At 40.2% G+C, this 17,255-nt stretch overlaps 1 protein-coding gene across 2 annotated transcripts in view; it reads left to right on the top strand.

Moving 5' to 3' along the window:
* The window catches only part of cyldl (cylindromatosis (turban tumor syndrome), like), a 73,564-nt gene extending 58,391 nt beyond the window's left edge, over nucleotides 1-15,173 (top strand). The window contains exons 11-14 of one of the 2 annotated variants that reach the window (XM_061825411.1): nucleotides 13,240-13,348; nucleotides 13,436-13,554; nucleotides 13,764-13,974; nucleotides 14,048-15,173. In XM_061825411.1, coding sequence (XP_061681395.1) covers nucleotides 13,240-13,348; nucleotides 13,436-13,554; nucleotides 13,764-13,974; nucleotides 14,048-14,232 — 624 coding nt within the window. In that variant the 3' untranslated portion in view covers nucleotides 14,233-15,173. The remainder of the gene's footprint in view (nucleotides 1-13,239; nucleotides 13,349-13,435; nucleotides 13,555-13,763; nucleotides 13,975-14,047) is intronic. The other variant, XM_061825412.1, reaches the window with a different exon arrangement.
* Nucleotides 15,174-17,255: the final 2,082 nt, after the last annotated feature.

Genomic DNA, 17,255 nt, shown 5'->3' with positions numbered 1-17,255 from the left:
AACAGTCAAATATAATGGTACTGTTGTGGTCTGGAGCAGCTTCCTACTTCAGGAACAGGTGACTTTCTGTAATTGATAGAACAATGTAGTCTTATCCATCCATGCTGTTTCTTCCGCTTATCCGAGGTTGTGGGGTAGTTGCTTTACCAGGGAAGTCCTGATTTCCTTCTCCCCAGGCACTTCCTCCAATAGCATTCCAATGTACCAGATTATTTCAATCCACATTTTCAGTTTATATACAGTGCCTTGTGAAAGTATTCGGCCCAACTTTTCAACCTTTTGCCACATTTCGGGCTTCAAACATAAAGATATAAAATTTTCATTTTTTGTCAAGAATCAACAATAAGTGGGAAACAATCATGAAGTGGAATGAAATTTATTAGATATTTTATACTTTTTCAACAAATAAAAAACTGGAAAGTGGGGCGTGCAATATTATTTGGCCCCTTTACTTTCAGTGCAGCAAACTCACTCCAGAAGTTCAGTGAGGATCTCTGAATGATCCAATGTTGACTGATCATAAATAGAATCCACCTGTGTGTGATGAAGTATCTGTATAAATGCACCTGCTCTGTGATAGTCTCAGGGTTACTGTTTAAAGTACAGAGAACATCATGAAGACAAAGGAACACACCAGGCAGGTCCGAGATACTGTGGAGAAGATTAAAGCCAGATTTGGATGAAAAATTATTTCCCAAGCTTTAAACATATCAAGGAGCGCTGTGCAAGCAATCATATTGAAATGGAAGGCGTATCAGACCACTGTAAATCTAACAAGACCCGGCCATCCTCTAAACTTTCACCTCGAACAAGGAGAAGACTGCTCAGAGATGCAGTCAAGAGGCCCACGATCACTCTGGCTGAACTGCAAAGATCTACAGCTGAGGTGGGAGAGTCTGTCCAGAGGACAACAATCAGTCGTACACTGCATAAATCTGGCTTTTATGGAAGAGTGCCATTCCCATTCCACAAAAGCCATTTCTCAGAAATACCCAAAAATGTTTCATTTAAAGTTTGCCACAAGCCACCTGGGAGACACACCAAACGTAGAAGATGGTGCTCTGGTCACATGAAACCCAAATCAAAATTTTTGGCCACAATGCAAAACGATATGTTTGGTGTAACAGCAACACAGCTCATCACCCTGAACACACCTTCCCCCACTGTCAAACATCGTCGTGGCAGCCTGTTGGTTTGGGCCTGCTTTTCTTCAGCACGGACAGGGATGTTTGTTCAAATTGATGGGAATATGAATGGAGCCAAATACAGGACCATTCTGGAAGAAAGCCTGTTGGAGTCTGAAAAAGACCTGAGTCTGCGACTTAGATTTATCTTCCAACAGGACAGTGATCCAAAAGCCCAAGCGACTTGCAGCTGTAATGGCAGCAAAAGGTGGCCGAATAATATTGCAACGCCCCATTTTTCAGGTTTTTATTTGTTAAAAAATGTTAAAATATCAAATACATTTTCACTTAATGATTGTGTCCCACTTGTTGATTCTTGACAAAATGAAAATTTTATATTTTTATGTTTGAAGCCTGAAATGTGGCGAAAGGTTGAAAAGGGGACCGAATACCTTCACAAGGCACTGTATATATTTTTTGCGACGTTAAACAAGTTACCAGTAAGTGCAGTAGATTCTCAGAAATCCAACAAGACCCATCATTCATATCTTCTTTTCCTTTCGGCTTGTCCCGTTAGGGGTCACCACAGCATGTCATCTTTTTCCATGTTAACCTATCTCCTGCATCTTCCTCTCTAACACCAACTGCCCTCCTGTCTTCACTCACAACATCCATCAATCTTCTCTTTGATGTTTGTCTCGGTCATTTGCCTGTCCATCCTCAGCACCCTTCTACCAATATACAGCAATTCCTTGTTTTTCGCAGTTAATAGGGACCAGAACTCCCTGTGAAATGTGAAAAAATGCGAAGTCGGACCCCCTCCACTAGACCACCACCCACCCCACACACACATCCTCGCAATTTTCATGTATGTTTATCTGGGTACCAAAATGATTAAAATATGTAACAGTATTTATAGATTACGTTGGAGATGAAGATTACAACAGTACACGTATTTACTGAAATCTTTAATGATAAAACCTTTGTTAATTTTTCCCGCAACAGTCGCCTGATCGCGGTCGAGAAACGCAAGGGAAACACATGCATGCAGACGCACACACACCCACACACATGCACACAAACAAACGGCGAAGGTCAGGCTCGTAGAGGCTTTAAGTTCACTCACATGCAGGATTGCAACATGATGATCTTAAACATGGTTCTTGAAGAAGTATGCGTAGCCATCCTCTTTCAAAAAAGTCCTTTTTTATCCATGCTAAAAACGTGCACCCACCATCTACAAAACTCTTTTGTCACATACTGATAAGCAGCACCATACAGAGGCACGTTTCGGAGACTGTATATTTTTTGAAAATTTTCGAACCATCTTCACTCTACTCACTATGTTCTTCAGATGGTAGAAGGCAGTTCGTTTCTGTGATTGATTTGATATGATTATCGAAAGTGAAGTTTGAATCAAATCAGAACACCAAGGTTTCGGACTTGGTCTTTTGTGTATAAAGATAGAAAGTCCAGGTGTTTACTAACAGCAATTCTCTTTTTTTTTTTTTGCACATCCAGTTATTTATCTGCTTCAGACAGTGGTGCAGTACCTCAATTGAACTGGAGTCATCTGGAGACATTTCTAAATATATTGTTACTGTGTGTCATCTGCATAGTTATGATCGTCAAATTGAAAGTTTTGAAGAATTTGACCATGGGTAGCATATACAGGCTGAACAGGAGGGGTCCAAGAACTGACCCTTGAGGAAACCCATAGGCCATTTCCATTTGTTGAGATTTAGCACTTCAAATGGTTACAATGTAGCTCTTTTCCTCCAGGTAGGACCTAAACCATTTAAGAACCATTCTATGTAGTCCTACCCACGTTTCCTACCTCTTCAGCTGTATATTATGATCTACCATCTCAAAAGCTGCACTGAGATCCAACAAGACCAAAATTGACACCTTTCTTGAGTCAGTATTCAACCTTATATCATTTAGCACTTTGATAAGAACAGATTCTATACTGTGATGAGTTTGGAAACCTGATTGAAATTTGTCAAAAAGTAAATTTAAATTCAAGAAATTTCTGAGTTTATTAAAAAATAACTTTCCCAAGAATCTTGGCTATGAAGGGGAGATTTGAAATGGGTCTAATAGCTTGCAAACATGAATTGTCCAGTGCTCTTGTTTTTTAGAAGAGGCTTAACAGCAGATACTTTAAGAGCTTTGAGAAACTCGCCAGACTGAAGTGACCAATTGATTATTTGCAGTAAATCAGGTAGCACTAATTTCACAATAGTTTTGAAAAAGTCCGATTGTATTAGGTCGAGACAGCTCGTTGATGGTTTCAACTGCTAAACAGTTTTCTCAAGAGTTTTTTGGTATCAAATTCTGACAAGTTAATAGAGATTTTCCTGGGTGGCTATAGATGTAAAATAATTTCATATTTTTGCTGATTTGTGCTGACATTTGACCTGATGGATTTTAATTTTTCACTAAAATAACGGGCAGACTCATTGTATTTGTCAGCTGTTCTGTGTTCTGGATCAATCTGATACGGGGGTTGGGGGGGGGGGGAGCTTGTCAACCACAGCAAACAGAGCACAAGTATTGTTGAGGTTCTGACTGATGATTTTAGCAAAGCTTTGCTGTCTTTCCTTAACTAATTCTTGGTTAAAATTACCAAGACACTGTCTGTAGAGGTCATAGTCATTTTAGAGTTTAGTTTTTGTCCACTTGCATTCTGCTTTCCTACACTTTGATTTAGAGCTCTTGACCATCATTGTGCTCCTCCGGAGTATTCTAGCATTTAGTTTTAACAGGAGTGACAGCATTAATGGTATTTGTGATTTTCCAGGTGAAATTGTCCAAAAGTTCATCAACTGTCCCAGCATTCACAATCTGTGGCACAGCCACTGTCTCCGTAAACTTTGTGGCAGTACTCTCATTTATGTACCTTTTCCTAATAGAGAAAGAAGTTCTCTGAACTTTTGGAAGAATCTGTAATTCAAAAATGCACAAAAATGGTCAGAAATAGCTATATCCTTAATGTCAATCAATAAAATTTAAGCATCGTAAGAGATGACCAGGTCAAAGATGTAACCTTGAGTGTGAGTTGGACTCCCTATATGTTGAGAGAGGTTAAATGTGTCTAGTATTGCAGAAAGTTCTTTGGATGTTTTTTCTATGTAATTGTCAACATGAATGTTAATTTCCCTGTTATGACAAAATAGTTGTACTCAGTACAAATAATTGACAGGTTATTCTTTTCCATTCGGCTTGTCTGTTTAGGGGTTGCCACAGCATGTCATCTTTTTCCATCTAAGCCTATCTCCTGCATCTTCTTCTCTTACACCAACCGCCCTCATGTCTTTCCTCACAACATCCATCAACCTTCTCTTTGGCCTTCCTCTCGCTCTTTTGCCTGGAAGCTCCATCCTCAGTGTGTATATATATCTACTAACTTTCTCGCCTCTGGATATGTCTAAACCATCGAAGCCTGCACTCTTGAACCTTGTCTCCAAAACATCCAACTCGCTCACGAGCTCATTTCTAAACCTATCAAACCTGCTCACTCCTTGCAAGAACCTCCACATCTTCATTTCTGCCACTACAGCTCTGTTTCCTGTTGTCTGTTCAATGCCACTGTCTGTAATCCAATCTAATACATCATGGCTGGCCTCACCACTGTTTTCTAAATTTTGCCCTTCATCCGAGCAGAGGCTTTTCTATCACATAAAACACCAGACACCTTCCGCCAGCTGTTCCAACTTGCTTGGACCTGTTTCTTCACTTCATTACCATATTCACCATTGCTCTGGATTGTTGACCCCAAGTATTTGAAGTCATCCACCCTCGCTATCTCTTCTCCTCCACCCCTCTACCCATTTCATTCACATACACATATATTCTGTTTTGCTTTGGCTAATCTTCATTCCTCTCCTTTCCAGTGCATGCGTCCATCTTTCTAATTGTTCCTCCACCTGGTCCGTGCTTTCACTGCATATCACGATATCATCTCCAAACATCATGGTCCAATGGGATTCCAGTCTAACCTCATCTGTCAGCCTATCCATTACCACAGCCAACAAGAAGGGCCTCTGACCTGATCCGTGATGCAGTCCCACATCTACCTTAAATTCTGAAGTCACATCTACGGCTCACCTCACCATTGTTCTGCTGCCATCATACATGTCCTGTACTATTGTAACATATTTCTCTGCCATTCCAAACTTACGCATGCAGTACCACAGTTCCTCTCTTCGTTCTCAGTCACAGGCTTTCTCTAGATCCACAAAGACACAATGTAGCTCCCTCTGACCTTCTCTGTACTTTTCCACTAGCATCCTCAAGGCAAATAATGCACCTGTGGTACTCTTTCTTGGCATGAAACCATACTGTTGCCCGCAGATACTTACTTCTGTCCCGTGTCTACCCTCCCCTACTCTTTCCCAAAACTTCATTGTGTGGCTCATCAACTTTATTCCTTCATAGTTCTCACAGCTCTTAACATTGTCTTTCTTCTTAAAAATGGGAACTATCACACTTCCATTCTTCAAGCATCTTCTCACCTCCTAGTATTCTGTTGAATAAGTTGGTCAAAAACATCACAGCCACCTCTCCAAACTGCTTACATACCTCCACAGGTATGTAATCAGGACCAACTGCCTTTCCATTTTTCATCTTGAGTGTCTTTCTCACGTCTCCCTTACTAATCATTGCCACTTCCTGGTCCTTCACACTTGCCTCTTCTACTCTTCCTTTATCTCTCATTTTCTTCATTCATCAACTTCTCAAAGTATTCTTTCCATCTATTTTACACACTAGTGGCACCAGTCAACACATTTCCATCTCTAGCCTTCATCACTCTTACATGCTGCACACCCTTCCCATGTCCATCCCTCTGTTTGGCCAACCTGTAGAGATCCTTTTCTCCTTCTTTCATGTCCAATCTGTTGTACGTGTTGTCATATGCCTCTTGTTTAGCCTTTGCCACCCCTACCTATGCCCTACGTCACATCTCAATGTATTCCTTTTGTCTTCTCAGTGTCCCACCTCTTCTTCACTATTTTCCTTGTATGACTTCCTGTATTTTGGGGTTCCACCGCCAAGTCTACTTCTCCCCTTTTCTCCCAGAAGACACACAAAATACTCTCCTGCCTGTCTCAGTGTGATCCCCTTGGCTATAGTAGCCCAATCTTCCGGAGCTCCTCCTGTCCACCAAGAACTTGATTATCCACAAAAAAAGAAACATACTTTCCCACAGATTTAAAAGTATCCAGGAGTCGCTGCTTCTAAAAAAATTTTTTAGAAGGAAAACATGCTGATCAACAAGAAAAAAATGTCAACAGAGCCAAAGCAAGTAGAGCAAGAGCAAAAAAAAAAAGCATCTGCAACTGTACAAGAAGCGAGAGAGTACTGTACTCACTCTCTCTCCTCTGGACATGTCCAAACCATCGTAGTCTGCTCTCTCGAACCTTGTCTCCAAAACATCCAACTTTGGCTTTTCCTTGAACAAGCTCATTGGTAATCCTGTCCAACCTGCTCACTCCTCGTGAGAACGTCAACATCTTCATTTTTGCTACCTCCAGCTCTGTTTCCTGTTGTGTCTTCAATGCCACCGTCTCTAACCCGTACTTCATGGTCAGCCTCATAACTGTTTTATAAACTTTACCCTTCTACCTATCAGAGACTCTTCTGTCACATAACACACCAGCTGTTCCAATCTTCTTGGACTAGTTTCTTCACTTGTTTCCTAGAGTCTCCAAGTAATGTATGTTTTTGGGTTGTGGGAGGAAGCTGGAGTGCCCGGAGAAAATCTACGCAGGCACGGGGAAAACATGCAAACTCCACACAGTCGGCGCAGGGATTTGAACCCCGGTCCTTAGAACTGTGACGCTAATGCTCTACAGCTGTGCTACTGTGCCGCCTGAGGTAATCAATTTTGTGAAAAACAGGTGTAAATTAGGTGCCCCCTATTTCAGGATGAAGCCAGCACCTGTTGAATATTTATTTCTCCTTCAAAGCCTGAGGAAAGTGGGTCGTTCAACACATTGTTAAAAAAAAACAGCATGCTTTGATTAAAAGTTTGATTGGAGAAGTGAAACTGATTGAGTTGCAACAAATTATAGGATGTTCATCTAAAATGATTTCTTGTTCCTTATAATGGGGAGCACAACCAGAGACACATGGCAGAAAACAGAAGACAACCATTAAAGTGTATGTAACGTCAATTTTCAAACCAAATTATCTTATCTAGATGAAAATATATGTTCAACTGTACCATAAAATGCATATCTTATTTGTATATGTTGTATTTGTATATATTTTTACGTATTTATGAATTAAAGTCCATGAACTAGTTTCGCGTACCTCAAAAATGCCTCCTTTCCTGTGGCTTATCTCTGACATCACAGCAAGGAGACCTGCTGTTATGGGACTAGCTTATAGTCATAGCATTGCTTGTTGATGGTGAAGAAAAAACAATTTGTTTTGAGAATTCCTCTGTGAATGTAAGCTAAAACCAATCCGTAAAAATGGTGAAGACGTCTGGTTCAGTTTTTTCGCAATTTGAATTATTCTGGTCACAGTTTAAATTATTTTCCAAAAAACCCAAGCCTCAGAAAACAGTGGGTCAGGTTTGTGCAAACAAAGAGTCTGTCATATGCAGTGAACATTTCACACGGACTCTTTTACTGGCGGACTCATGTAAAACCTGGATCAGTGCCTACCGTACAGCCAGTTCCAACACCTGAACAGATCGGTGTTGCTAATGGGACCTAACACAAACATGGATCAGCCGCTGATCCTGGACACGGTTCGACAAGCTCAGCCCCCCCACAGAAAGTAGCAAAAACTGCAAAGAGCTTTTGTTAAAAGACAAGTTGCGGAGGTATGTTGATCATCTTTTATTTCCTGAAAACTTTGAACACTTTTGACATAGTGGACTGAAAGCCGCCTATGTCGTTCTTCGCAAAAATTATTTTATTACCGTAAATCATTTGACCATTCTCAACTAAAAAAACAGGATAATATTGTGTCCAAAGGGCGGCACGGTGGACCAACTGGAAAGCGTTCAATCCCAGCCCTCCCGCGACCCTTGGGAGGATAAGCGCCTAAGAAAATTAATAGATGGAAAACCTTTTATTTATTTGTGCAGGGTTTTTTTATTTTAATAAAATACTGTGTTGCATTAAAACACGGAGTATTACATACTTGTCACTCACAGAGTAGGAGACCTGTTTTCAATTTATCCAAAAAAAAATCACGCACCATGAAATAGATTGACATAAACCTTTGCTTTATCCATAATTTTTTTTCTTATTTTATGAACTTTGAATCTTAGTTTTCTATAGTAATTACAGATGTTGCAGTGAGCATCTTCTGCACAAGAGGTTGACATCGAACCAGCAGATGCTGAATCTCCATCTTTGGTATGTTCCAAAAGTTGCCAGACTGATGAAGTGGCTGTTCATGAAAAAGGAACACCTATCTTTTCGACAGCAGAGAGAATACTGCAACATATATTTCAACCTCAGGTGGCCTCATATTGACAGACCAAATTGCATTCAGTGAAAATGTTACGAGCGAATCACATTTATACACAATGTAAGCATACAGTTCAATAAAAATGCGATGATTTTAGTTCTGTGGTATATATTTACTTCATAAAAAAAACATCAAAATTCACACAAAGACAGAACAAAAAACTTCAGGATGTTGTCCATTTAAATCCTGTGTACTCTTAGCCATCTGCCACAAATATTATACACACAGCACGGTGGGAGTGGCACACATTTTTTCTACCTAGAATTCCCCAACACCATCTCACAAGCTGTCTGTAAGCAGTATAGACCTGAAAATATACTCCTATGACAATTTTCCAGAATGGGACTTTGTTTGAACAAACGACTGGACAAATGCTGCTTTTACCAGGAACAATAATGATGCCAACAATAATTTTTTTCTAAAAATCTGAATGTAAACTGCAAAAAGCTGGGCTTATTTGGAGAACTATTAATCATTTTTAAAATAGCTCTTACTCGTGTTGTGGAAAATCCAGTCACAGCCGATACTGTTGCCTGAATTGGAGATCTGCAACCTCAAGTACTCATGAGTTCAGACAGTGGCAATAAAACGTGGGTACACTGCAGCTGATGGTTTGGATAATCTGCCGTTTTCTGGTAAATATGTTAACTCTCATAGAAACAACAACTTTCTTCTGTTGTTTCCATTGGGATGCTGCATTTACATGCACACCTGTGGATATGATGAATAAAATGTAAAAATCTGTTCCCATTCACAAACTTCTACACCTCAAAGACCCATATCCGTCCAGTTCACAGAACCATCCACCCCATTTACATTTTCTATTTTAAACATTTAGTGCCCAAACAAAACCACAAGATTCATTCCGGTTTACAGCTTTCAGTATAAAGTTTAGCGGTTTTGCACGCGACATCTTGGGAAAATTTTGACTAAAATGGGGATAGATGGGACTGGATACTATCTGATTATGGCGTCAATGAATTAGTCATGTTTAAGTGCCACCTTGGCACACTTTCATCATGGCTGAAAGCACAGAATACCGTGCACTAAAAGCTAGTTCTGTATTTTAAATAAAGGGAGCAAAATAACATTCATCATCAAACTGTTTGGGTGCATCATTCAGCTGTCACAGCAAAAGAATACTGTGCAAGCAATAATTCAGTTTTACACCAAGAAAAACAGAAGAAATAAAATGAGTTTTTGAGCGGGATTTCATATTTATAGTTTATAATTGTCTTGGTTTGGATACCAATGTATTTTTTGTGTAGTTAAAAGAACAAGTTTGTTGACATTTTCATTCTAAGTTTGCAAAAACTTCAACTTAATAACTTAATAAAAGTGATCTGATGGGAATGTAAATGCTGTCATATATTTATAGTTTTATATATATATTATACGGGCATAAATATAATATAATAATAGTATTGTGTGTTTCTTTCGGCTTGTCCCTTTCGGGGTCGCCACAGCGTGTCATCTCAGATGAACGCATATATATGTTTGGCACAATTTTTACGCCGGATGCCCTTCCTGACGCAACCCTTCATGTGTTTATAGTTTTAATAAACCATTTAACACATTTGATGTTGCTCATTGTGGTCCAAGGGACCGCTCAGGGGCCTTAGTCTTTTTGCTCATACAAGTAAAAAAATTTGAGGAAACATAGGTCTGGATTTACGTGTAAGTAGTGTGACAGTAAGACGTCTATGTGAAGCTAATCTAGTTCGAAGAATCCACGCAAAGTCCCTCTGTTAAAAAAAGGCACGTGCAGAAGAGGCTACAATTTGCCAAAGATCACTTCAACAAACTTAAAGAGAAATGAAGTCAAATTTTGTGGACTGATGAGTGTAAAATTGTTCATTTTCTGGTCCAGGGGCAGCAGTTTGTGAGACAACCAACAAACTCTGAATTCAAGCCACAGTACACAGTAAAGACAGTGAAGCATGGTGGTCCAAGCATCCTGATATGGGGATATTTCTCCTGCTCTGGTGTTGGTTCCATATATCGCATACCAAGGATCAGGGTTTCCATTTGTCAAAATACTTTGAGGTCATGTTGCCCTATGCTGAAGAGGACATGCCCGTGAAATGAGTGTTTCAACAAAACAATGACCCCAAATACACTAGTAAACATGCAAAGTCTTGGTTCCAAACAAACAAAGTTAATGTGGTGGATTGGTCAAACCAATCCCCGGACCTTAATCTCATCGAGAACTTGTGGGGTCACATAAAAAATGATGTTTCTGAAGCAAACCCCAAAAAATGTAAATGATTTGTGGAACGTCATTAAGGAATCTTGGAGTGTCATAACAGCTGAAAGGTGCCACAAGTTGGTTGACTCCATGCCATACAGATGTGAAGCAGTTGTAAAAAACAAAAAAAAATGTGGTCATACAACTAAATATTAGTTTAGTGATTCAAAGGCTTGGTAAATCCTACAGACAGAAAAGCTGGTACAAAGTAGTTTTGGGTTTGTCCACTTGCAGTGCACTTGCTACTGCTCTTGTCTTAAGAGTATGTATATCATGAAGCTTGGATCTTGTTTGTTTTCAGAGAATCTATTACAATTTATTTGATGTCGCAAAAAAAAAAGGAAATTTTGATTAATCTGGTTAGTAATGTTGGACTGCTATTATTTTGAACACTACTGTATTATTGGCCTGACAGAGATGTGATATTGTTAAAATTGGCAGCATGTTACAATGTTTTTTGAGTGACTATTTCATTTAACTACAACCAACCAAACACGCTGGTTCCACAAAAAGCATACATGCAAACTAGTCTATGTGTTAGTATGCATGCTTCCACATGGTAGAACTCACGAGGGAGTGGTGTGGTACAGTTGCAAGTTTACCTATGCAAGCATAAGAAGCTTGCATTCCCCCAAGTACTGACAGTGTAGGCAAGTCACTCGTCACCATATTGTTCACACTCAAGGTGTCATATCGAAACAATAATCATCACACTACAATGAACAGAATATCATAACTAGCAAATAATAAAACACTGACTAAGAAATAATTGTCACAACATGGACTTAAAATGCTATTTACATCTTAGTGACACAAATCATGCTGGGAGCTGGGTGGCTGCTTGGCATACCCCCCGCATGCCCAATTATGTGAATTCACTTACATATGTCCGTCTAGGCACACACCAGGATTCTTTCGTTGGGTGTGGGATTACTCATTTATTGCCACATATACCTCCTGCATATATGACGAATTTATGTATCACCCCTCTTTGTCAATCCCACCACATTCCAGTTGTATTGCCCGGTTCATGATCCTTGTCTTGCATGCTTCTTCCCCTATCTTGTCCTGTTCTTCCTTCACAGGGTGTAACACTACAGTCTCACGCAACATCCATATTTATTGTTTCTTTGTTGTAGGTATGGATTTACTTTTCCTCATTCTATTTACAGTTAGTGCTTTGTCTTTCTATTTTTTTCCCTCTCTCACCACTCTGGAAATTCTGTTCCATCTAACTGATCAACTCTGATCCTTCCTTGCCAACGAGGTGACATTCCATGTCCCTAGAGCTAGTTTCTGTATCTGGGGATTGGATCGCCAAGGTCTTTGGCCACCGCCCAGCTCACATTGCACCCGACCCCTATGGCCCCTCTCACAGGTGGTGAGCCCATGGGAAGGCCCCACGGGTGCAGGCCCGGCTACCAGGCGCTCACATTTGAGCCTGACCTCCAGGCCTGGCTCCAGAGGGGGGGCCCCGGTGACCCACGTCCGGGCAAGGGAAACCAAAATCCAATTTTTGTAGTCATCATAGGGGTTTTGGAGTCGTACTTTGTCTGGTCCCTTACCTAGAACCTGTTTGCCATGGTTGACCCTACCAGGGGCATGAAGCCCCAGACAACTTAGCTCCTAGAATCATCGAGACACACAAACCCCTCCACCACGATAAGGTGATGGCTCAAGGAGGGGTTTACAAACACTTTACAAACTCAAAGCAAACAAAAACAGTGGAGTAATAAACGGGCCAAATGTGTGATATATAGATTATGTAGGTTAGATGCTAATTGAAAATGTAAAGTTTTTAACCGTTTGGAATGCTTGTGGTGAGTCAGAGGCCAAGGATGTATTTCTGTAGTTCCAGAGGTTGGGGTGAAAATGACGAAGACTAAGAAGAATTTCTCCTCTAAATATACCTTCAAAGTGACAAAAAAGAAAAGGAAAGAAAAAGAACATTTTGTAATAGCCCAGGCATAGTTTGGCCAGTGCCCCAGCTTGAATACAATACAGAATCTTCAAAGCAATCTGAAGAAATCTGGAAATATCCCTGCAGTCTGACTTTGAGTGTGTTTGCAATGAAGAATGGTCAGATATTTCTAGAGATTTTAGAGAGCGAGAGAGAGAGAGATTTCATTTGAATTGTCGTAAAACTTCTACATTATGTACTAATTTTCTTTTTTCTTTTTCACAAACTGTAATTTTAACAAGGCTTTTAATGTCCACTATATCAATGTTCTACATGAAACAAATTAATGTAGCTATGAATAAATCATCACCATATCCTGCAGATGGTTCTGTTAGATAGTCCTCCAAGACCCTGGAATTGTAAATAACATTTTCAGCACACAATTTCAAGTTGTAATACTGTTATGATTTCAGGTGCCGTCTTGTCTCATTCTTCAGATGCCTCGCTTTGGCAAGAAATTCAAGATGTTTGACAAAATCATCCCATCCTTGGAGTTAGACATAACTAGTCTCCTTTCTGAAGGTCGACACTTACTGTATAAACCCACCTAAAAATCACAGTACGTATAAACTGTAAACAGTGACTGCAATGTTTAGTGGTATGTTTCAGGTGCTCAGCAGTGCATACTTTGTGGAAACCTGGCCCAAGAGGAGTGCAATGACTGTTTTGAAGAACCTGTTTTCAGCCAGACAGGATGTAAAATTTTCTGCACAACGTGCTCAGCTCAGGTTTGCATTTTTACCAGGACACTTGGTTTAACATAAAAAACAGTTTTAGAGCATGTAATTAAATTTCTCAGACAGATGTTACAGACAGATGACTCCCCTTTTATAGTCTGAAATTATCTTCTGAGTTCAATGTTAAACATAAGTGATCCAGAATTATTAAAAGAAAGAAATAAAAAGAAATGTAAATATAATTTCACTGTTTATTTCAGGTTCATTCCCATCCTCAGCGGCGCACCCATAAACCAGCAGCTCTTGAGATACCTGAGGGTTATATGGCACGAAGACCTCGCACTCTGACAAAAGACATAATGGAGCTGTTTGGTGTCCTCTGCATAGAAACAAGTCACTATGTCTCTTTCCTCAAATACGGACCAAACAGTCACGAATGGATCTTTTTTGACAGTATGGCAGACAGAGAAGGTAACTAATTGCTAAGTAATGTGTTTTGTCATGGGCTCTTTACTGTTTTTCTACTTGGTCGTGCTGTGCTTAGGAGGGACAGATGGTTTCAACATCCCTGAAGTGCGAGGATGCCCTGAGGTTGGAAAGTACCTGGACATGTCTCCAGCAGAGCTGGCCAATCAGAATCCACGGGAAATGAACGGTGTTGCGAAACGTCTCTTCTGTGATGCCTACATGTACCTGTACCAGAGTACCAGCATGTGCCTCTATCACTAAGTGGAAGAAATCTGATAGGGTTCAATGTTTTCTTTATTTGTACACATGCTGTGTGCTCATTTTTCTCTAGGTAAAATTGTTTCAAAAAGTTTGTCTATTGTCCTAAAACTATGTACTTTTATTGCAAATAAGATAGAACTTAGATCAAAATGTGAGGATCTTGTCCCTTCCTGCTGTTATAATAATTTCTCAATATTATTATATTTGTTTATAAATTTGTCTTGCAAAGTTGTGCCTTCATTTACCCCCCCCCCCATTTTTTTTATTTTTTTTTTACAAAAGTAGGCAGCCTTAAGCGATAGCATCTAAATAGATAATTTTTTTTCTTTTTAAATTCCCTAATTAAACCTGTTTTTACAGTGGGTGCAGAAAATACTCAGACACCCTTACATTTTTCAGTTATATTGCACCCATTTGCTTAAATCATTTGTATATTTTTTCCACAATGAACACACAATACACCATACTAAAAGGAAAAAAAATGAAGTGTTGACACTTTTGCTGATTTATTAAAAAAGAGGTTGAAATCTCACTCGGCTATACTCTTAAGTGTTCAGACCCTTTGCTGTGAGACTTATAATTAACTCGGATGCTTTCCATCTCTTCTGTTCATCCTTGAGATAGTTCTACACCTTCATTAGAATCCATCTTTGTTCAGTTATACTGATTGGACTTGATTAGGAAAGCCACACACCACTTTACAGCTCTTGGTGCATGTCAGAGCAAATGAGAATTATGATGTCAAAGGAACAGGCTGAGGACGACCAGTTCATTGACATGACGTCAGACTCCACATTGAGACCGAGATTCAGATCACAAACACCGAGTGAATTATGGCTAGGTGTAGAGAGGCAGTATCCATTCTTAGGACAGAGGGCATTAGGCATTGTGCTTCCTTTTGCAACATTTTACCTTTGTGAGACTGGGTTCTCATCTGTTGCTGCATTGAAGACTAAGTACAGGTCACAGCTAAACATTGAACAGGAATTGACAGTTGTAGTTTCATGCTTCAAACCTCACCTTGAAAAGCTGTGCACTGCAAAAGGTGTTCATTGTAGCCATTAATCCTGACTTCTTTTTGATTTAAAAAAAAATCATCACAAATTGCTTTATTCATTTTTGTTTATTTGTAAGTTAAAGTGTTTTATATGTTGTGCACCCGAGTTAATGTTACTGAACTGAATTTTAAGTTATTTGATTTTAGTTTTATTTTTTACTATCAAATGGTGCAATAAGTAGGTAGAAAATGTTCTGTTCAAATTGATTTTTTTTATAGTCGTGATGGAGTGTGTGCGGGGGGCAAGTTGTCTTCTTCTTGTGGGGGGGGGGGGGGTGTATAATTGAGAAGCATTGGCGTAGTCCAACCCTCACTAGAAACAAGTGAGAGTTACTGCCGGCAATGCGGCCCAAACTCTGACACTGTCCGTACAAGAACAGAACAGACCATATCAGGGGGTTCCTTCTCCACATCCACAAAACACTTGTAGACTTTTTGGGCTCCCATGCCCCCTCAATTACCCTGCTGAATGTATAGAGCTGTCCAGTGTTACACGGCCAAGACAAAAACCACATTACTCATTATTCTTCCTGAATCTGAGATTTGACTTCCCAGTGGACCCTCCTCTACAGCAACCCTGAATAGACCTTACCAGAGAGACTGAGGAGTGTGATCCCCCTGTAGTTGGAACACACCCTCCAGTCCCCCTTCTTAAAGAAGGGGACCACCACCCATCTGCCAATCCAGAAGCACTGTCCCTGATGTCCACACAATGTTTGAGAGGCATGTCGTCCAGGACAGCCCCACAACATCCGGAGCCTTTGGGAACTCTGGGCAAATCGCATCCACGCCCGGGGCCTTGCCACAGAGAGCTTTTTAACCCCTTTGGGGACTAGAAGAGTAATTGTACATAATACTGCTTTCTGCTTTTAGATATATATATAATCTAGTGTGATCCTGCAAGGATTTCATTCATGTACATAAAAGTACATGTACAAATCAAGGTTATTTATCATCGTGAATAGACCAGATTATTCCTGTTTGTAATCACAACCATGAGAAGTGAAGAGATGGGTGCCTGCTGACGTACACACTGAAGATATGAGGTCCCTGCTGATATACGCACGGGTGAAGACTCCTCCAAATATTTGGGAAGGTATTGTGTGTGTTACCACCCCTGTAGAAGCTCGTGTAATAGTAATCTTTAAAGTAACTAAAGGAGAGGAGTGTTTTCAGAACTGCTCTGAGACTGTAACTGGTTACACTCTCATAACTTCTTATGAGTAAAAAGATTCATTCATATGTACAATAAACCCGACAATGTGAAGTAATATTAGTATTACATATATTTTGGACATTAATTGAAAAAAAAAATTAAAAATAAAGAATATTTTTTAAATGCAAGCAAAATCTGGTGTGCCAGCTTTGACAGCCACACGCGGAAGAAACATCCTTGACTCCGCCCCTGACGTCGCCGGTGCTTAGCATTACAGACCATTCATTCCAGCTACGCCAAGATACCGACGTGTTGTGCAACAAAACTCAAAAAACGCACCCAAATTTCTCCTTCTTTAACCTCCCACGGAGTTAACCTGACAGGATAAAGCTGTGGCTGTCACAGTTGAGGCTCGTTCACCAGCAGGGGAAATTTGCACGCATCTAATCATTACTGGTTATTAGCTGCTGAGTTATAGCCTCTCGTGTTGGCACTGTATAAGCTACAACATATTTTATGAGGGTGGGGCAGGTGTTCAATCCCGGACTTCCGTGTGTGGAGTTTGCATCATGTTCTCCCAGCATCTGCGTGTGTGTAAACTTGCCTCCTGCCCGTTGACAGCTGAGATAGGCTCCAGCATTCCTGCGACTATCGTGCAGCTAAGAAAATGGATGGATGAATATATACGTGTAAGCACACAACACTTCCCGCTTACTATTTACAGCGATGCGCACATGCAAACCCCCCTGACCACCCTCCCGCCATCCCCGCCGCGGTCGGACACAAGAAGCTGGGTGCTTGAAAAGTACA

This window comes from Syngnathoides biaculeatus, chromosome 7 (assembly GCF_019802595.1).
Source record: "Syngnathoides biaculeatus isolate LvHL_M chromosome 7, ASM1980259v1, whole genome shotgun sequence".
NCBI lineage: Eukaryota > Metazoa > Chordata > Actinopteri > Syngnathiformes > Syngnathidae > Syngnathoides > Syngnathoides biaculeatus.
This window is presented reverse-complemented; position numbering and strand designations above follow the sequence as displayed.